Source organism: Melozone crissalis, unplaced genomic scaffold (assembly GCF_028551555.1).
Source record: "Melozone crissalis strain CALT ecotype California unplaced genomic scaffold, PUWL_Pcris_2 ptg000088l_1, whole genome shotgun sequence".
Lineage (NCBI taxonomy): Eukaryota > Metazoa > Chordata > Aves > Passeriformes > Passerellidae > Melozone > Melozone crissalis.
The window spans coordinates 4,047,684-4,067,871 of record NW_026535865.1 but is presented as its reverse complement, the minus strand read 5'-3'; the positions used below and the strand labels follow the sequence as shown (position 1 = coordinate 4,067,871).

The 20,188-nt window shown below is 60.1% G+C and overlaps 2 protein-coding genes across 2 annotated transcripts; both read right to left on the bottom strand.

The window, feature by feature from the left end:
- Positions 1-1,528: 1,528 nt before the first annotated feature.
- Positions 1,529-7,440, bottom strand: GRIN3B (glutamate ionotropic receptor NMDA type subunit 3B). The gene is made up of 10 exons (XM_054291140.1): positions 7,003-7,440; positions 5,607-6,205; positions 4,173-5,223; positions 3,650-3,795; positions 3,364-3,479; positions 3,042-3,193; positions 2,792-2,956; positions 2,357-2,424; positions 1,926-2,264; positions 1,529-1,565 (listed from the first exon to the last, which is right to left on the bottom strand). Exons 1-10 carry the CDS (start codon positions 7,438-7,440, stop codon positions 1,529-1,531), a joined length of 3,111 nt encoding a protein of 1,036 aa, XP_054147115.1.
- Positions 7,441-9,713: 2,273 nt separating this feature from the next.
- On the bottom strand, positions 9,714-18,054 carry WDR18 (WD repeat domain 18). Its single transcript, XM_054291050.1, has 10 exons — positions 17,845-18,054; positions 17,270-17,380; positions 15,296-15,429; positions 14,606-14,747; positions 13,941-14,084; positions 13,689-13,753; positions 13,462-13,586; positions 10,672-10,838; positions 10,171-10,239; positions 9,714-9,904 (listed from the first exon to the last, which is right to left on the bottom strand). Exons 1-10 carry the CDS (start codon positions 18,052-18,054, stop codon positions 9,773-9,775), a joined length of 1,299 nt encoding a protein of 432 aa, XP_054147025.1. The 3' UTR covers positions 9,714-9,772.
- Positions 18,055-20,188: the final 2,134 nt, after the last annotated feature.

Here is a 20,188-nt window from a genome sequence, read left to right as displayed (position 1 = left end):
ACCTTCCCCAGGCGCAAAGTCTGCCCAGGCTAGGGCACAACCAAAGCAGAAAGCTGCAGTTCAGATCCTTTTTTTCTGTCCTTAAACTTCCCTTGGTGGGTGGGTTGGGAGGCGGAAGGTGCTGTGTGCAGGTGGGAGCTGCCATCCCAGGAGCCATGAGTGCTGCAGTGGGGTGAGTGAGGGCAGCAGCTCTGTCCATCCTGCACAGCTCTGCCCTGGGTGAAGCAGCTGCTTTCCAGTGCCTTGTCCCTCCTAGGGGACACGTCTGTGTTTAGGATCAGCCCCATCCCAGAGGAGACAGCGGCTCCTCGTGCCTGGATTGTTGCATGAGCTGATTTAGCAGAGAACCAAAACACTAAAAAGCCAAGACATTTCAGCTGGTTTTCCCACGATTCCCTGGCAGTGGAGGCGAGGCTGGCAGAGCCTGACCCGTCCCAGGAGGCTGAGCTGGGGGTGCTGCCTGTGTTCCCCTGCAGAGGGGCCAGATCCATGCCAGGTTTTGTGCAGGGAGCTGGAGCAGAGAGAGGCAGGATGAAGCTCTGAGAGAACCGTGGTGGGACAGGGCAGGGACAGGAGGTGACGTGTGGGCACTCAGCTCTCTTGGGGACAGCTGGGTCCCTGCACAGATGTCCCTGAGTTCAGTGTTTTTCCCCTATGGCTGAGCAGTGTCTGGAGTCCCTCCCCTCGGGGGGCTCTGTGCGTTTCAGTGTTACCTTATCAACACAGGGGGGCTCAGAGCCCCCTCCTCACCCCTCTGCCTTTCCCACCTGGGTGCCCCCTTTTTGTTTTTTCCTTTTTTACCTGGAGCAGCCTTGGTGCTGTTCCAGGGCAGGGGGGACCCTGCTGTGACCAGCAGGTCAAATCTTGCTGCTGCCCTCACTCCTAAGAAGGAACCTTGTGGCCAACTGGAGTGCCAGGAATGGCCACGATGGGCTTTTCAGAGGAGTGGGTGGGAGGGGAAGGGGGGACACCAAACCAAATGATTTGATGAATGAAAAGTAGAGTTCATTCTATTTAATGTACAAAATGTGTTTGTATATAATAATAAATATTATCTCTTAACAGCTCCTGCAGCGCTGCCCCATGTGCTGCCCACGGCTGTGCTGGGCTGATGTGTGGGAGTCCTGGGGGCAGGAGGGTGCAATGCTCAGTCCTGGGGGTGCCTCCTGCTGTCCTGGGGTGTCACCATCTGTCCCCTTGCAGTGTGCAGGGGCAGAGGGCTGAGCACCAGCCCTGTCCCGGCCATGCTCGGTGGTGCCAGGGCTGCAGGGCTGGCTCCTTCCACAGCCGCCCATAGGGCCGTGGGAGCTGTTCCTCGTCCTCAGAGCCCCGAGCTGAGCCTGTCCCGCTCCCCGTGCAGCCTCTCCATCCCTCACCCTCCTCCCGAGGAAGGCTCCGGTTCTGCTCTGTGGGATCAGCCCGGTTTTGGAGCTGGAGCTGCCTCTCCAGAGGGAGGTTCTGGGCTCGGCCTGTCCTCCTGCCCCGTGCGTGTGGGAGCTTCCTCTGCCTCCTCCTCCTCCTCCTCCTCCTAATCACGGCCGTCCTGCGGCGGGGCTGAGCTGGGCCTGCGGAGGAAGGAGGGGAATGGAAGGGTTGTGTGGGGAAGAGGAAAAGCAGACTTGGTCTTCCTTCGTCATCTTTATTTATGTGGTGTAAAAACAGAGCCGGGGGCGCGGGGCTGAGCTTTGTCCAGCACTGCAGGGACCTCTTACCCCAACTCAACCCCCAAAAAGCATCTCCTGGTCCTTCAAACCTTCAAACCCCACTGCCAGCAGAAGGGATGGGGGAAGGAGACAAAGGCTGCAGAGATGGGGCAGCCCCAGGACATCTCCCTTCCCTTTTTTCCTTCCACTTCTCCAAGCCAGAGGAGCCCCTGCCCTTCCCTGCCCCTGGGATGTTTTGGGGGTCCCTGCCCCCCATCTCACCTCTCCTCCCGGTGCTCCTCGGTGGCCAGCGGGGCGGGCAGTGCCCGGCCGCCCTTGGCGGTGCCCAGCACGGACACCAGCTCGCTCTTCCTCAGCAGCGCCGCCCGCAGCTGCTCCCGCATCTCCTGGATCTTCTCCTCCAGCTCCCGCAGCTCGCTCTCGCCGGCCGCTCTGTCCAGGGGCTGCGGCGGCCGCCCGTTCCCGGGGTGCCCCGGAGGGGACCCCTCCTCCTCGGGGGGCGCTTTGTCCAGCTGGAAGCGCACCCGCCGCGCCTCCCTCCGCAGGGCGCTCCAGGGCTGCGGCGCTGCCCCCGGGGCCGGCCTCGGCTGCGGCTCGCACCTGTGTGGGGACGGCTGAGTCGGGATCTGGCTGCTCTGGGGTCCCTCCGCAGCCCCACAGGAGGAGGAGGAGGGTCCCAGTCCCAGCCTTACTTCTGCTCCAACTTCAGCTGCTGGCTCTTCCTCTCCTCCGTGCCCATGTTCAGAGCCCGATGAATTTTCTGTGGGGAACAGGGCAAGAGTGAGTTAGGGGGATGGATTGGAGGTTAACAGGTCAGAGATTAATTGGAGGGTGATGGTCTAGAGGGTGATGGTCTGAAGGGTGATGGTGTGGAGGTGATCTGGAGGTGGTCTGGATGTGATGGTCTGAAGGGTGATGATCTGGAGGGTGATGATCTGGATGTGATGGTCTGAAGGATGACGGTCTGGAGGTGATGGTCTGGAAGGTGATGATCTGGAGGTGATGGTCTGGTTCAGGTCTCAGACAGGTTGGTGGTCCATGGCTGGAGAAGGTGGTGCCATTTAGGAGGGAGCAGCCACATGGGGTCAGGGGTCTTTGGGACACTAAGCCCCTTCCCCTGGCCCCACCTGGCTGGTGTGCAGCCAGTAGTTGAATTTCTTCTTGCGGCGGATGCGGGGCAGGACGAGGCGGTAGAAGACGTGCTCGCCCAGCGAGGTGAGGAGGGAGCCGCTCAGCCCGATGCACAGCAGCACGAACAGCCCCGAGAAGTGGTAGATGCCCATCTGCAGGGTCTGTGGGGGGCAGGGGGTGTGGGCTGGGCTGCGGGGGGGGTCAGACCCCCGAGCCCCCTCCCCGGCCGAGGCGCTGCCACCGCACCTCAGTGACGGCGAAGACGCGTTTGCCGCAGGGCACCATCTTGTACCACTTGTCGTGCAGGAGGTCGATGAAGCCCGAGGATTTGTAGCGGCTGATGAACTCGGAGACGTTGGAGGTCAGCGGGGAGTTCTGGGGGAGGCCGATGCCGTAGCCTGGCCCCGGTGAGGGGGGGGAGAAAGGGGCAGTGTTGGGACAGAGGGTGCAGCCCCCAGCGCCCACTATGGAGGGGGCACCTCCCCACCGTGCATGGTTATTGCACGACCCCAGCCCCATCGCACACACACAGAGAACAGAATCCCCTTCCCAGCACAGGCCCCCAAACCTTCGATGGCGAAGGGCTTGCCCACAGTGAGCAGTTTGCAGTCAGAGTCGATGGAGACCTCATAATCCAGCAGTGACTTGTCCATGATGAAGGCGTTGAGCTTGGCAGGCTCTGTCCTGTGGGGACACGGGGGCGATGCTCAGGGAGGGGCTGCATCCCCCTTGAACAGCATCCCCCCAGCCTGATATCCCTCCCAGAGGTGCACAGGCTCCAGGACTGGGGCAAAAAATGCCCTGGGAGGGGTAAAAGGTGGGAGAGAGCCCCTCATGCTCTCCCTGCCCCTCACTTGAGCATGGTGACACCGTCAGGGGTGGTGGGGACGTTGTAGCGCCGCATGTACTCGTGCATCTCGGGGAAGCTCTTCTTGATGTACTCCTCAGCACTGCTCTCCCACACCGTGCCGAAGCGGAAGCCCTGTGAGGGGTGATGGAGCTGGAAGGAGGCACCAGAGCATCAGCACCCCTGGCCCCAGGAATGTGTCCCCACTCCCTGGGGATGTGTCCCCAGCCCTGAGTCCCAGGCAGGGTGTCTGGGCAGCCCCAGAGATGCAGGAACTCTTAGGCGTGTTTGGGAAAGAGCTTCCCCAAGAGCAGCCTGAACTCAGCCTGTTTCACCCTGCCCTGGAGCTGAGGCTGGGATTTAACACACAAAGCTTTCTGTGAGACCCTCCCACTCTTAGAAGGGGTCAATATGCAGGACTGGGGCTGGAGAGAAGAAGGAAGATGAAAAAGAAGGACAGGACCCCCCTCAGCCCTTCCCTGGCCTTCATCCTTCTCCCAGCCCATCTGAACAGCAGGACACTCACTCACCTTTGGGTCATGGATGCCTGAGAGCTCCTCAAAGGTCTTGTCCCCCACCATGACAGCTGCCAGGTTGGCCGTGTAGCTGGAGAGCACCAGGAGGCAGAAGATGGCCCAGAGGTTCATGAGGAAGCGGCCGGTGCAGCACTTGGGCGTCTTGCTGGACACAGTGCGCCCAAAGAGGATGGCGTAGCACAGGTTGAGGGCTGAGGAGTAGGAGAAGATCTTCATGCGGTTGCGCCCGTGGGGGGTCATTCCATAGGGGCTCTTCCACTCGTAGAGGGTGAGGAAGAGCGCGGTCATGTGCAGCGCCACGAAGATGCCCACCCACATGGTCCAGTGCAGGGGCCACATGAAGGCCCCGATGGGCGACGCCGTGTCCTTGGTCCTCACCAGGATGCCCAGGCTGGTGGAGAAGAAGGGGCTGGTGAAGTCGATGACTTTGCTCCGCGCCGAGTTGATGCTGAAGGAGGTGACGGCCATGTGGGCCGTGCCACTGAGCAGGTCCCCCACCAGCCCCGTCCAGCGCCCGTTCTTCCAGGCTCCGTATTTCCCATCTCCCACGATGTAGAGCTCGAAATCAAAGGCCATGTCCTCGGCTAGCTTCTCCAGCAGGTCGATGCAGTACCCATAGCAGCATTTCTTGTACTCCTGTGGCACTGACCCGTTGCCACTGCCAATCTTCTCAAAGAGGGCGTCCAGCACGGCCGAGTCGTTTGTGCCGGGGTCCAGGCAGAGCTGCCCGGCCGGGCAGTTCCCCTCCTCATCCACCTCCCTGGTGAACACAAAGGGGTGCTCCACCAACGTCACCACCCTCAGCCGTGTCCTGGCCCCCTCGGCCGCCTCCCCGGGGCTCTTGTGCTGCCTCTGGCTCTGCCACACGACCTCCTCCAGCTGCAGCTTGCCGTGGCTCCAGGTGCCCGCTGTCATCCAGGTGGGGACCCCCTGCGAGTCCCTGCGCAGGCTCCAGATGCGGAACTGCTGCTCTGGCCTCACCAGTGCCGTGTTCTCCACACTCACCAGCCCTGTCTGGCCGTGGAAGGAGGTGTTGGCCAGGAACCTGCCAAGGAAAGGGTTTCACTGCTCCAGCGCTCAAGGGATGAGGCTGGGAGCTGGGAGCGGGATGCAGGCAGGGACAAGGTCAAGGAGGAGCAGCAGGATCCGGCCCTGCAGCTCGCTGTGCTGCCAGGGCCAAGAGTTATTAATATTTATAGAGTGACCATGCTCGGGCAGTGTTAAGGAGATCTGAAGTGACACATTCCCCCTGTGCAGCGCTAACCATGTCCTGGGGGCTGAGCCCCATGGTGGTGGCTGCACACACACATGCCAAGGGTCCCCTACTCTGCCCTTACCCCATCCCAGGTCTGGGGCAGAACCCTCCCGTGCACCCCAATACCACAGAGCCAGGACAGGGATAAAAAGGAGCCCCCAGCACCCCCTTACCGTGCAAGGAAGAGCCCCGGGGCGTCGCTGCCTGCCCGGTGCCTCTCATTGCAGCTCCCCGTGGTCTGCAGCTGTGCGGGGTCAGGGAGGCTCTGGGCAGCCTGGGCAATGGCCTGGGACACCAGTCCCACCATGTCCTGCACGAAGAGCTCCAGCGGTGGCCGGCTCACCTCCCCAAAGGCCAGCAGCCCCGGGGGCAGCCCCTCGGTCTGCAGCTCAGTGGGGCTGAGCGGGAAGCCCAGCATCCAGTGGAATTCCTGCAGCGGCAGCCCCAGCTCCTCAGCAGCCTGGAAGATGAGTCGAGCACGGTGCAGGTCACAGCCCAGCAGCAGCACGGGGCTGGACAGGCTCCTGACACGGTCCCCGTGCTGCTGCAGGTAGCGGGTGGCCCTGGGCTCATCCAGGTAGCCCAGGTCCAGGACAGTGCGGAGGAAGAGCTGGGAGCGCTGAGCCCAGAGGTGGAGGAAGCTGTCGATGTCCCAGGGGTGGCAGAGCACCAGGCTGGTCTCCTGCCAGTCGTTGGCCTGCAGGACGCTCACCAGCACATCCACCAGCGTCTCCGGGGAGCTCTGCCGGTCCACGTGGAAGTGGAAGGGGCTCTGCCAACACACGAGGGTCCTGGCTGTGCCCCTGCCCACGGGAAGAGCCCAGAGGCAGTGCCAGACATGGACCCACCTGCCCCGAGGTCATCCCACACTCCCTGCTCATCCCCTGCCCAATTCTTGTCTGGGATGCACTGCCAGGACACATCCCGAAGCCCTTTGGAGTGGGGATTGGGGCTGGGGGCTGCAGAGCTCCAGAGGAACCAGGGAACTTACCTTGGAGTGAAAGCTGGAATTGGGTCTGGGATAGAGCTGGGCAAGGAGCCAGGAGAGACCTGAGATGGGAGCTGGGATAGAGCCAGGATAGGGCTGGAATGAGGGCCAAGAGGGGGCTGGAATAGAGCCGAGATGGGAGACAGAGAGCCAGGATGGGGCACAGGATGAGGCTGGGGTAGAGGCAGGATGGAGGTGGGAATGAGGATGGGATAGAGCCGGAATGGAAGAGAAGACAGAGAGAGAACAGAGCCGGGATGGAGCCCGGAGATAGTCGGGATGCAGCAAAGATGAGTGGTTGGGATTCCGAATTGGAGCTGGAATTGAAGCCGGGATTGGAGGCAGGTCCGAGCCGGGAGGAGGACCCGCGGAACAGAGCCGGGATGGAATCGAGAGGGAGATTGGGATAGAGCCGGTATGGATCCGGGACGGGGATCGGGATAGAGCCGGTATGGATCCGGGACGGGGATCGGGATAGAGCCGGTATGGACCCGGGACGGGGACCGGGACAGGAGCACGGACGGAGCCGGGACGGGAGCGGGGACGGGATCTGCGGGCGGTGCGGGCGCTGCGGGTCTCACCTGCGCTCGGAAGGGCAGCGGCCAGCGGGTGTCCAGGATGCTGACGAAGGGGACCTGGAGGGCGGCGGCGAGGAAGTCGAGCTGGAGCAGCTCCCGGCGGGAGCGGGGCAGCGCCAGGACGGCGGCCACGCCGCGCCCCGCCAGCGCCCCGCACACCCACCGCGCCAGCGAGCCGGGGTCCCGCGCCGCCGGGCCGCCCCCCGCCACCTCCAGGCTGAGGTTGTGGGGCAGCGTCACCTCCCCGGGGCCGGTGCCGGTGGCTCGGGCCAGCGCGGCGCGGAGCCGGGCGCGGGCGGGCGCGGGCGGCAGCAGCGCCCCGAGGCGCACGGTGGGGCCGGGGCTGGGCCCGGAGGGGGCCGGGACGCGGCAGGGTTGGGGGTGTCCCCCCGCCGCCCCCAGAGCCGCCGCCAGCAGCCAGAGCGCCCGCAGCCCCGCCATGCGCCCCGCACCGGCCCCGCACCGGCTCCGGCCGCGGGCAGGGAGCTCCGGCCGGGCCCCCCCGGCCCCGGGCAGCGCCGAGGCCCCGCAGCCCCCGAGCGCCGTGGGTCACGCCGGACCCGGCCCACGCAGCAGCGCCGGACCCGCCCGCAGCCGCCCCGTCCACGCCCACGCGGGCGCGGGTCCCCCCCTCCCCGCACCCACCCGCGCTGCCCTCCGAGCGCTGCCGCCCTCGGCGCCCCTGGCACGGAGTGCCCGCGGAGCACAGGGGGGTCCCCGATACCTCTGGAGCACTGGGATGTTCCTCCTCTTCCTCATCCTCCTCCTCATCCTCCAGAAAGCCCCTGGGGTGGGTCCTGAGCCGTGAATTGCCGCCTTCACCCCGGCAAAGACCCCCAGCCCGACCCCTCCATCCCTCCTCAATCCGAGGGGCAGCTTCAATGTCCGGGGGTCCCGAGGCCCAGAGTTTTCCAGGGCTGAGTGATTCCTTCTGCTCCATGGGGAAGGGGAGAAGGGCAGCAGCAGCAGCAGCACAGCCTTCCTCTGCTGAGGGAGGGGATGTGGGGTCACCCTCCTCATCCTCAGCGGGGAAACTGAGGCTCAACCCAGCCCCAAAGGGTCCCTGCCACCAGCACACAAACACCAGCAACAGGGGCAGGAGCCACGCTAAATTAATAAGGAAAAATGAGGGATGGAGCCAAAATCCATCTGGCAAAAAGCATCGATTCATGTAATATCAATAAATGTAATGAGTCACAGCTAATGAATGCTCCTGCGGAGCTGGACCTGCAGGGAGGGCAGCTCAAATCCTGCCAGAGCACGGAGGGTCATGGGGGGCTGGAATCCCCCTGGCCACGGGCCCCCCTTGCAGGGATAAACACAGGACAGCCCTCACTGTCTATACAGGAGGGGCTTGGAATGAAAACCCCTCCCCAAACACCAGGCACAGCATGGGGGGCTCTCTGGGAAGCCCCATCCTCCCTTCTGCTCTAAGTGCAGCACCCCAACAGGAACCCCACTGTGGGATGACTGGGAGGGAGCTCTGGGATCTGGGTTTTTTGTTTTTGGGCTCCCTGCAGCAGGGATGTGCTCCCACCTCTTGCCCCACTGCAGCCCCTGGCTCTGGGTGCTGACAGTGCCTGCTGCAGCTGATGAATGTTGATCCAAAACGTTGGGAGGAAGAGGAGGAGCAGGAGAGGAAGGGAAAGGAACAGCTCCAGTGATTAAGCTAAAAGCTTCTTCTCTGGAACTGGGGATGCTTGGATGCTCTGGTTTTAAAATGCACTTTAAATCAGCTGCACTTGGTGTATTGAATGGAAGGCGGGGGGGTGACACAGAGGGATGGCCAAGGGACACCTCAACACCCTGAAGGACCCTCAGGGTGAAGGCAACAGGGCAGTTTGGGGATAAGGAATCACTCTGCCACTCCCAGTGAGCAGCCCAGGGATGCAGTGAGAGGTGGTCATGGTCTTGTGGCCATGTTAAAGAAACCAACACGGGCATCTTTCACTATAAAAACCAAATCTTTTATGTAAAAAATAAACCTAAACAAAACCCACAACCCCCGCTGCCATGCTGTGACAATACAAAAGGCCGAGTCCCCAAACACCGTGAAAACAGAGTCGTTGGATCCAAATATATATAAACTGTCGACTGAGGAGATTGGAAATAGCACCTTGCTGGTCCCCCCGCCCCTCCCCAGAGTGACCCTGTGCCCCAAAACCACCACCTGTGCTCCAAAGCCCAGGGACACCCCAGGCTCTGCCTGCCACACACATCAGGAGCCCCCTCCTCAGCCCTGGGAGCCAGGGACCCCCCACTTGTTGCAGCAGCCCCCCCAGAGAAGGAGCCCCTCAGCCCCTGCTGTCCGTGCAGAGTGCGGGGTCTGGTGGCACTGAGCAGCAATCCCCAGGACAGGGTGGGCACAAGGGGGTCTCCAAAATCCAATCTCGAACCGGTATTGAGAGAAAAAAAACCCCACTTTTCTGTCTGCACTGCAGGGTCAAGTAACGAAAAGAAACAAAAAAAAAAAAAGGGGCGGGGGGGAAGAAACGGGGAATGAGCAGGAGCTGCATCCTGAGCCCTCCCAGCAGCCGGCGAGGCTCCTCCTGCAGCGGCCGCCCGAGAGTCCCCCGGCCCCGAATCGGAGTGAACGCGGTCCCTGTGCTGTCCCCGCGCCGGTGTCAGTCCCGCGGCTCGGAGCAGGCTGTGCCGGCTCGGGGGAGGCCGAGCCGGGGCTCGCAGCCGGCTGGGCGGTGCCCGAGGGCGGGCGGTGCTTCCCCAGGAGCCGGACAGGGAGAGGCGGAGGGGTGCGAGGGCGGGGGGAGCCTCTTCACTTGGCTGGTTTGGTGATGATGCGGGTGGAGAAGTCAAAGAGGTCCTTGTTGATTTTGCGGAGGTTGCTCACCTCCTCCTCCAGCTCGCTCACCTGGATCGTCAGGTGCTCCTGGTCTCCCACCAGGTTCTGTGACACGAAAAGACAACAGAAAAGAGTCAGGGCCTCGGCTCTGACAGGCACAGGATGCTGCTCCTTCCCCAGCAGAAAACACCAAACCCTTCAGTCCCCTCCCTCCTCCTCCTCCTCCTCCTCCTCAAAGTGCAGCCCCATGGCACCAGCAGATTTTAGGGCTCTTTTCCCCTATTCCCATGTCCCAGCTTGCTCGAATCAGCTGACAAGGATGCCCCTCAAAAGGGCCAGTACCCAACTCCCAGCCTGGGAGCAGCTCTCACCTTTTCCCTCGTTGAGTACATCTGTGAGTACATCCTCTCTGCCTTCTCCAGGTAGCTCTGCCCAGGCTCCTGCAGGGACCACAATGGAGGGGTTGGCAGAGCAGACACAGACCCTCTCCCCATGCCCCTGGACTGGGTTCCCCATGGGAGGAAGCCTGGGTGATCCATCCTGCTGTCAGGCAAACAGCCCCTTGGCCTGCTGCCACCAACCACCAGGGAGCTTATCCATCAGCTGTGGGCAGAGGCAGACAGAGGCAGACACTGACAGTGGGGAGCAGAGAGGCTGGGATGGCTGCGCTGTGACCCTCCCTGCCTGGAAATGGTGGGACAGCAGAGCCAGCCCACGCTGCAGCACGGGGCTGGGGAGGACAAATGACTGCAGCAGCCAGGATGGGGAGGACGCAGGAGGGAACACCAACGGGTTCCACCAGCTGGAGGAGAAGCTTTTCTCTGTCACAGCCCCTCCTGGCTGGCTGCCCCCCTGCCCAGTGCCCCCAGTACCTGCTGGTGCAGCCCCAGGCGCAGCGTCACCCCCTCGGCGCCCGGCTCGTCGCTGCTCTCGGTGCCGTGCAGGTGCCGGCTGAACTTGGGCAGGGGCACGCTGGGCTTCCCCTCGGGGTTCAGCATGTTGGCAGGGGCCAGCACGATGAAGGCGTTTGTCACCGGACCTGTGGGGACACAGGGGACAGCTCAGGCTGGACCCTGCTGGGTTTGGGAGGTCTCGGGCAGCCCTGGCACAGGACTCTGCTCTGCCTGCCCAGAGCTGGTTGTGACCCCAAGAAAGCAGAGCCCAGCCTCCCCCCACCCTGAGCTGCCATCCATCAGCAGCTCTGTGCTGCCACAATCCATGGCAGAGCTGATGAGTGTGTTAATTACTGCATTAATTACTTACCCGCCCCCTCCCAGCTGCTGTGAGCTCCCAGTGCTGTCCCCCACGCCCTGTCAGGCACAGCAGCCCCCAGCACCCCTCCAGCAGGCAGGGCACTGCTACCACAGCCCCACCATCCATTTCCCCTTTGCCATTTCCACCTTTCCAAGGTGAAGATGGTCCGTGTGCACCTGGAGGGGGCTGCCAGGGCTGTGGAGAGGGGTGCAGGGTGAGGGAGGGGACATGGCGGGGCCTAGGGAGGCTCAGAGCTGCTGGAGGATTTTGGTCTCTGCAGAGCAGACAGACACAAGCAGCTCTGACAGGGATGAGGGCTCTGTCATCACCATCCACCCCTCCAGAGCCTGCTCCTAAATCCGATCCTCCGAGGATTCAAGGTTGGGTCCCACCAGCAGAGCAGCAGCTCTGGCCCCAAAGCTGTTCCTGGCCAGCTCTGATGGCGTCACTCCCTCCTTAAAGATCAGATCACTGTGCTCCATCAGTGACATTCCCACTGCACTGGCAGCTAATGGAACAGTTAGAGAGGAAAGGTGGAGAGGAGAAAACCTCAGGAGTGAACCCAGAGCTCCCCAAACCTGGACACAGCCCCCACAGCCACTCTGGGGCTCCAGTGCAGATGCAGGTCCTGTACCAGATCACCTTGCCCCAAGGCCTGGGGCAGCAGGCAGTGGGTGACCCTGGGCCAGCCTGGGCATGGAGACCAGGTTCAGCTGGAGGGAAATAACCAAATAACCCAGCTTCCAAGGCAGAGCTGCCAGCAGAACACACCAGCCAGAGCATCCCGGGATGGCCTTGCAGGGGGAGCCCTTGGGATGGCCTGTGCCACGCTGTGATTGCAGTGACAAGGATGGAGCTCGTGTGACAGGATGGGAATTGAGGCCTGGAGGGATTTGGGGGCAGCACTGGCTCCCAGGCTCATCCCACAGGTCTCCTGCTTCCCCCCAGAGTGGTGGCAGACCAGGAGCAGCCCTGCCTCGCCAGCACTGCCACAGCTCATCACCCAGGAGCAGCAGCCTGGCTTCTCAAAGCCCACCCACTCTGCCCCTGCCAAGGACAAGCCACCCTTGGTGACACAGCCCCCTGCACCAGCCTGGCCCCGAGCCACTCTCCACCTCCTTGGATTTAATTTGCAGCAGTGTTGAGGGGAGGGCAGAGGGTCCTGTGTGCCCCCAGCCACCCCTGTGCCCAGCAAGCAGAGGGACAGTGCTGTCCCAAGGACACTGGGCCAGAGGCTGCTGTCACATCTCCATGTCACAGCCCTGTCACCTCTGCCTTGGGGAGGGAGCAGGGACAGACCTTGCTGGGGGGCTCAGGAGAGGCCAAGCAGGGGACAGGGATTCACAAGAGGGGCAGCAGATTCCCCCACACTGGGAGGCTGCAGAGCCCTCTGGGGATTCCAGACCCAGGGCACAGCTTGGGAGTGCTGGAATCTCAGCCTATTCCTGAGCACACGCAGCCATGCCAGTGCCAAGGCTGCCAGGGAAACCAAATCCCTGCCCACAAGCAACAGAGAGCCAGCAGAGCACCCACAGCGTGGGGTCAGCCTGGTCCTGCTGCTCCTGGGAAGAGCCTGGTCTGTCCATTCCTGCCTGCAGCCTCAGGAGGACTCCAGTGCCCGGCTCACAGCCAAGGCCTGCCCCCCCCTCCCCTCCTGGGATGACTCACAGCTCCATTTGGTTTGTTTTCACCCTCTAGTGCCAGCCAGGCTGGATGGGCACTGCAGTGGATCCCAATTAGGGACGGTCCTTGGCAGCCAAAGGGAAGAGGAAAAGGGTCTGCAGGGAGCCTGGCTTGCAGAGACTGCCCTGAGGCTGCAGCTCAATCACCACGGAGGAACACAGGGACTGGCTGTCCCCACCATCACCTTTGGGAGGGGTTTGGGCCATGCCCAAGGCAGCCCCACTGGTCCCTGCAGCACCAGGGGCCAGAAACCACAGTCAACAACAGGAAGGGTAAATCCCCCACTGCTCTGAGGTGGCTGAGGCACCCAACTGCTGCTCCTGCAATTTACTGGAGCCATCAGACTGAAATCCCAGACAGCTGCTCATATGGGATACACTTCAGGCCCCATGAGCTCACTGCTGGGGTCACAGAGCTGCCTCCCCTGCAGACACAGCTGGGGTGCATGTGGGGTGACTGCTCCCTGGGGAAAACAAGGAGGAGGATCCTGTGTGGCCTCAGCGACAGGGTGAAATCCATGACTCACTCCTGACAGTGCACAGGGGGTTGTTAACACACGGGGCAAGGTCAGGGCAGAGCTCCAGACAGCCCAGGCTCCCTCCAACGCCTCTGCCCATCCCAGGGCGTGAAGCAAGGGGCAAAAACACACCTGGAGTGCCCAGGGCAGCTCAGGTGAGACACTGGGCCTCTGGCAGTGAGGATCCTGGAGATAAGGACATTCCTACCTTTGTGATTCATCGTCTTGAGGCACTGCTTGCTCTGGATGTCCCACAGCCGGACGGTTTCGTCGTGAGAGCCCGAGAGCAGCAGGCTGCCATCTGTGGACACTGACAGACACGTCACCTGGTTCCTGGAACGGGGAACAGGATGTTTAAACTCAGGATGACCCCAGGAGTGCCAGGAGCTGGTGAGGTGGGCAGATGGAGGCTGGCAGGTACGTCTGGTTCCTCACCTGTGCCCTTTGAAGACCTTCCCGTTCTCCCGCTCTGTCTGGAAGGTCCGGTCTCTCTGAACTGGCTGAAGAAATTCAGGAAGGAAAGGAAAGGAGTTAAAATTCAGGGAGGCTGAATCCAGCAGGTTCATCACCATGTCTGGAGGGGGCAGAGGAGACACAGAGGAACCCTCCCATGGGTTGTCATGGCAGGTCACACCAGTCCCAGCAGGGAGGTGACAGTGGCTCGGGGTGACAGCCCCACACACTCACCCAGGCACAGAGGTCGACCTGGAAGATGGAGCCATCCATGCCCCCACAGAACATGTGGTACTCAGAGAGGTCCAGAGTCACAGCCATGATCCCCACGTCAAAGAGCACGGAAAGCAGGAGCTCCCCAGATGAGATTTCCCAGAGCTGGAGTGAGAGGGGACAGAAGAATCAGGGGTGAGAATGTTCATGGCAGGATTGGAGGAACACTGATATCCTGAAATTCCCTCCGGGATGTGACTGGGAAACTGAGTCCAAGGCTCAGAACCCAGGACCAGCCTCTCTGAGCAGGAGAGAAGTTTCCCAGGCAGCTTCAAAACAGCTCTGAACCCTCTCTGTGCCCACCCTGCCCCCAGGGCATCCCCTCCCCACAGGCTCCAGCCTGCTCTGCTCCCTGTGAACATCAGCAATGGAAAACTGAGGAGCTGACCCTGACATTCCCAGGACAGCAGGGACTGCAGCAGTCCAGCCTGGGGGCAGGTGCAGAGAAACTGCTGTTGTTGGGAGAGGCAGAGCCCAGCTCTGGCAGCTCTGAGTCACTGCAGAGACAGCCAAGAAACGAAGCCACTGCAACCCGGCAAAGCTTGGGGACAGGGACAGCTTCCTGCTAGCTAGCAGGAGCCTGGCTGTGACCCCACAGGGTCTGGCAGCTGTGAGATGAGCCTCACCTTGGCTGTCTGGTCGAGGGAGGCGGTGGCAGCCCGTGCCAGGGGCCCTCCAAAGCCGCAGCACAGGTCGGTGATGGGGAGGCTGTGCCGGGACCAGACGTGCCGGGGGTCGGGGATCTGGGAGGGCTCTGCCTGCAACACGCTGTGGGGAGAGCAGAGACAGGCAGGTCAGCCAGGACAGAGCCCCACGGGCAGCTGGGCCAGGCTCTGACCCCACTGGGAACGCCTCTGCTGGCTGCAGGGACCAAGGGGGACACGGGAGCTGCTGGCAGCCATGGCTCATGGATGCTGAGATCCCTATCCCACAAAGAGCCTGGGGAAAGGGCACAAAAAATCCCCTCTGTGTCACCCAGGGAAAGAAATCAAACCATCTGTTCCCAAGAACAGGTGAGACCCCCAAGGAAAGGCTCCCTGCTTTCAAGGAGGGCACAGACCCAGCTGTGGGCTTAGAGGGATCTCCTGTTCCAAAATCCCTGTGGCACACAGATACTGAGGCTGAGATCCCTATCCCACAGGGACAAAGGGCACAATCCCCTCTGTGTCACCCAGGGAAAGAAGTCAGAACCATCTGCCTGTCCCCAAGAAGCCCCCAAGGAAAGGCTCCCTGCCCAGAAGGAGGGCACAGACCCAGCTGTGGGCTTAAAGGGATCTCCTGTTCCAGAATCCCTGTGCCCCCCAGCCCCTCCTTACTTGTAGAGGTTCCACACCAGGGCCAGGCAGTCCTTGGCCCCTGAGAGGAAGTGGCTGCTGTCATCAGTGAAGCAGAGGCACGTGAGGTCCTGGTAGTGTCGGTTCAGGATGGCCAGGAGGTTCCCATTGGACACCTGGAGGGAGAGGAAGGGCAGGAGGGAGTCAAGGATGCCTTGGGATCATGTGGTGAGCAGGGTGGGCTCTGTTCCACCTCAGGACAGTGACTGACACCACTGAGGCACAGCTGGAACAGCCTGAACTCAGTGGAAATTCAGCACATGGCAGTGGAAGAGGTCCTGACACCTTAATTCTGGAACCCAGTGATGCCAGAGCTGCTCCTCTGGCCAAGTCACAAACGTGCAGTAAAGATTTCTTGTTCACTCTTAATATTCATATTACTTCTTCCCTCCTCCCCCAGGTCCTCAGGAGGTGGCACTGGGGTTATGAGAGCTGCAGGACACCCCAGAGGTGGCTCAAGGGGTTTAGGGTGGACAAGGAATGCCCCAAGCATTTCTTATTAAAAGCAACACTGCAGATGGGGAGAGAACCAAGAAGAGAAAAAGCCTCAAATAAAATAAGAGTCTGCTTCTTCTCATGGTCTGAATTACACCAAAAAATCAAAGCAAACCTCAATTCAAGGGGTTTCACAGACAGCACAAATGCCAGCTCTAGGGGCTGGTTCCAGCTCCATGATGGTTTCCTGTCCAATAGGCCAGAGGGACAGTGCCACACCCTGGAACACATCTGAGGGTGACAGTGCCACACCCTGGAACACATCTGAGGGTGACAGTGCCATACCCCAGAACACATCTGAGGGTGACAGTGCCACACCCTGGAACACATCTGATGGTGACAGTGCCATACCCCGGAACACATCTGAGGGTGACAGTGCCATACCCCGGAATACATCTGAGGGTGACAGTGCCACACCCTGGAGCACATCTGAGGGTGACAGTGCCACACCCTGGAACACATCTGAGGGTGACAGTGCCATACCCCGGAATACATCTGAGGGTGACAGTGCCACACCCTGGAGCACATCTGAGGGTGACAGTGCCACACCCTGGAACACCTGTGTGGGTGACAGTGCCACACCCCGGAACACATCTGAGGGTGACAGTGCCATACTCTGGAACACATCTGAGTGTGACAGTGCCACACCCTGGAACACATCTGAGGGTGACAGTGCCACACCCTGGAGCACATCTGAGTGTGACAGTGCCATACTCTGGAACACATCTGTGGGTGACAGGAGCTGGAGCAGGGCCCAGCATGGAGCATCACAGGCAGCAGCTCCCACTGCAGGCTCAGCCTCAGGGACTTTTTTCCCAGCTAAAAGCACTTGGGTACAAACAAACCCTGATGGGTTCAGGTAGAGCCACTCACACCATGAGTCTCAAACCTCCAGGTGAGGCATCCTGGGGTTTAATCCTGGGCTCAGGACAAGATACTGCTTTCATTTGCTCAGTGGTGTGCCGGGAACGCAGCAGTAATCCCAAATTAATCCAGCAGTAATTAACCAGCAGGACAATGACCAGAGCGCAGCAGGGGCTGCTGGCACTCTAGGCACACACAAATATGCAGCTGAAACGTGGGAGAATCACTGAAAGAAAACCAGATCCTGTGCTGCTGCCTTATGGGAGCAATGCTTGACCCCTGAGGCAGAGTCAGGGCATCCAGAGATGCCTGGAAAGAGGAGAAGGAGGCAGAGTGAAGCCTCTCCCTGAATTCCTCCCACTCCTACTTCAATGAGCTGCTCTGTGGGCTAAGAGCAGCACAGCCTTTATCCCAGGATCAGGATTTACAGACATTTGAAGGATGGGGACCCTGATCCCAGGATCGGGAGTTACAGACATTGGAGGGACTGGGGACCCTCCCTGACTGTGCAGGGTGTGAGTGTGAGTGCCCCAGCACCCCATAACTCCCACAGACCGTGCAGGGTGTGAGTGTGAGTGCCCCAGCACCCCGTAGTACCTCCCACAGGTAGATGCTCTCGGCGACGCCCGCCAGGACGTAGAGCCCGTTGGGAGAGGCTGTCAGGCAGGTCACAGGCCCGGGACAGATGATTTTCTGCTGCAGCTGGTCCTGGGACAGAGAGAGAGCACAGTGAGGGCTCAGAGAAGGGAAGGGGCTGCAAGAAGGGACCCCAAAATGGGAGCTCAGGGGGATCTCTGCGAACAGAGGGATGGGGGGCACTTGCACGGGATGATGGAGGTTGGAATGGAGGGAGGGGGGGCCTGAGGGTCCAATAGGGGACAGAGGGGGGGGTCTTTGCAGAGAATTGGGCCGTGAAGGGGTGTCTGAGGACAGAGGAGAGCCTCCACGAGAAGAGGAGCCATGAGGGGGTCTCTGTGGAGAGAGGAGCCATGAGGGGGTCTGACCACGGATTTAGGGGGGCTCTGTGAATGAAGGGGCTCCTCATCACAGGGTCGGGGGTTTCTCAGGAGGAGTGCCCTCGTCACATCCCCCACAAGGCCCGGAGTCCCCCCGCGAAGCCCGAAGCCGTCCCCCGAGCCGAGGCCGCCCGGGCCCGCCCGCCGCGCCGGTACCTTCCTCTGGAGCTCCCAGACGTTGATGTAGCTCTTGCCGAGCTGGGCCCCCAGCAGGTGCTCGCCGCCCAGCAGCGCCAGCCCGCGTGGGCCGCTGTTGCCGCCGCGGTATCCGGGCAGGGCCGAGCCCGAGTGCAGCTCCCAGACCGAGCAGTTGCAGAGCGGCCCCGCCGCGTCCGACACCAGCGCCACCTCCATGGGCGCCGCCATCTTCGCGGTCCGCCAGGGCCACAGAGAGCGCGGCCGCGGCCCAGAGCGCCGCCTCCGCCGCCCGGCGCTGACCAATCAGCGGCGGCGCCGCGGCGGCCACGGGGGGCGGGGACTGCGCACGCGGCAGGAAGCTCAGCAGGGCCCGCACCGGTCGGTGCTGGATGGGTGACATGGGATAGCGCGTGTGCACATGGGGACCCCATGGACACCCCACGGGTTTATGGGGACTCTGTGGAGACCCCATAATCCTATGGACCTGCACAGCCCCATAGCGACCTCATGGACACCCCACAGCCCTATGGGGACCCTATGGACCTCCACAGTCCTATGGAGACCCTATGGACCTCCACAGCCCTATGGGGACCCATGGACACCCCACAGCTTATTGCGACCCTGTGGAGACCCCATAAACCTATGGACATCCCAGAGACCTGTGGGGACCCTATGGACACCCCACAGCCCCATAGGGACCTCACAATCCTATAGGGACCCCATGGACACCCCACAGCTCCATAGGGACCCCATGGACACCCCACAATCCCGTAGGGACCCTATGCACCCCCCCAGCCCTATAGAGACCCTATGGACCCTCACAGCCCCATAACGACCCCATGGACACCCCACAATCCTATAGGCACCCCTATAGCTTCATGCAAACCCCATGAGCACCCCACAAAACTAAGGATGCCCCGGATACCTCCCAATCCTATGGACACCCCACAGCCCTATGGAGAACCCATGCACATCTCATAATCCTGTCATCACCCCATAAATCCATTGATACCCCACAATCCCACAGGGATACCCCAAATCCATAAGGAAATCCTATGGGCACCCCTAAGGCAAGAAACCCCAAACAACAACTTTTTTTTTTTTTTTTTTTTTTAATATTTCTTCACTTTACAGGGTTACAATTGTCTTAAATATTCTGACGTTTAAATACAATCTGTATAATAATGTTATTATAAAATGTAAACTTTCAGTGTTTTTTTAAGTTTATTTTCTCTTTTTTTTTTAAATTTTTTATTTTTTTTTTTTAATAATAATCAAAAAAGTCTCAATACCTGAATGTTTTGCAAAAACTGAAATCTTTCACCGGGGCCCCGGGTGCGCCCGAGGCCACCGCGCTCAGAGGTAGAATGTGGTTTATTTTTTTATTCCTTTTTTTTCTTTTTTTTTTGTCTTTTGTGGTTTTTTTTTCTTTTCTCATTTTCCTTTTTTTACCTGAGTTAAGATATGCAACGCTGGGGGGGAAGGGGGCAGCTGCAGCTGGGGCTGCTCCTTTAGTTTAATTTTCTTTCCAAACCCCCCCCCCCCCCCAAAAAAAAACTGATTTAGGCTCTTTTTTATTATTTTTAAATCGATATGCAAAAAAAGAAAAATAAAGTGGAAAGTCACCCGCTCTCAAAAACAAAAATAAAGGGAGGGGCAGGGAAAATAATTAAAAAAAAAAAAAAAAACCCAAAACAACCCAAAATAGTGACTGTACAATGCAAAAAAAAAAAAATCACAAAGAAAATCTAAGCCTGCCCTGGGCATGAAAATTCCCCCTTGGAATTTCTCCTTATGGGGAGCTGGGCTGGACCCCAACAGCAGCAGGAGCTGGACGGACCCTCCCAGGCCCCCCCAAAAAAGGGTCCACGAAGCCACCAAGACCCCCCCACCCCAAAAAAGAGCCACCAAGGGGATTCCAGCACGGAAAAAAAACCCCAAAACCAACAATAAACCAGCTGGAAAAAAAACAAAAAACCAAAAAAACAAAAACCCAAATCCCCTGAGATCGCCACTTCCCCGAGTGAAATTAAAAATAAAAGGTTGGGGTTGGGGGGCACCTGGGGAAGGGGGGAAAAACCCTGTGCTCCAGGTGGGAACCTGAGAACGGAGATACCGAGGGGGGGCGAGGGGGTTTCGGTATCGGCTTGGATTGTGTCTCACGCAGATGTGGGTGAATAATTTTTCTTTTTTTTTTTTTTTTTGTGAGGGGGAGGAGGAGGGAAATATTTAAAAGAAGCTGTGATTGTGAGGTTTAAAATAAATGCTTTGGGTTGTGTGCTCCAGAGCGTCCTGCAGCTCTGAGCATCCCCATCCTCTGGGTCCTGCTTGGTTTTGGAGGAAATAAGCCCAAAGTGGCTTG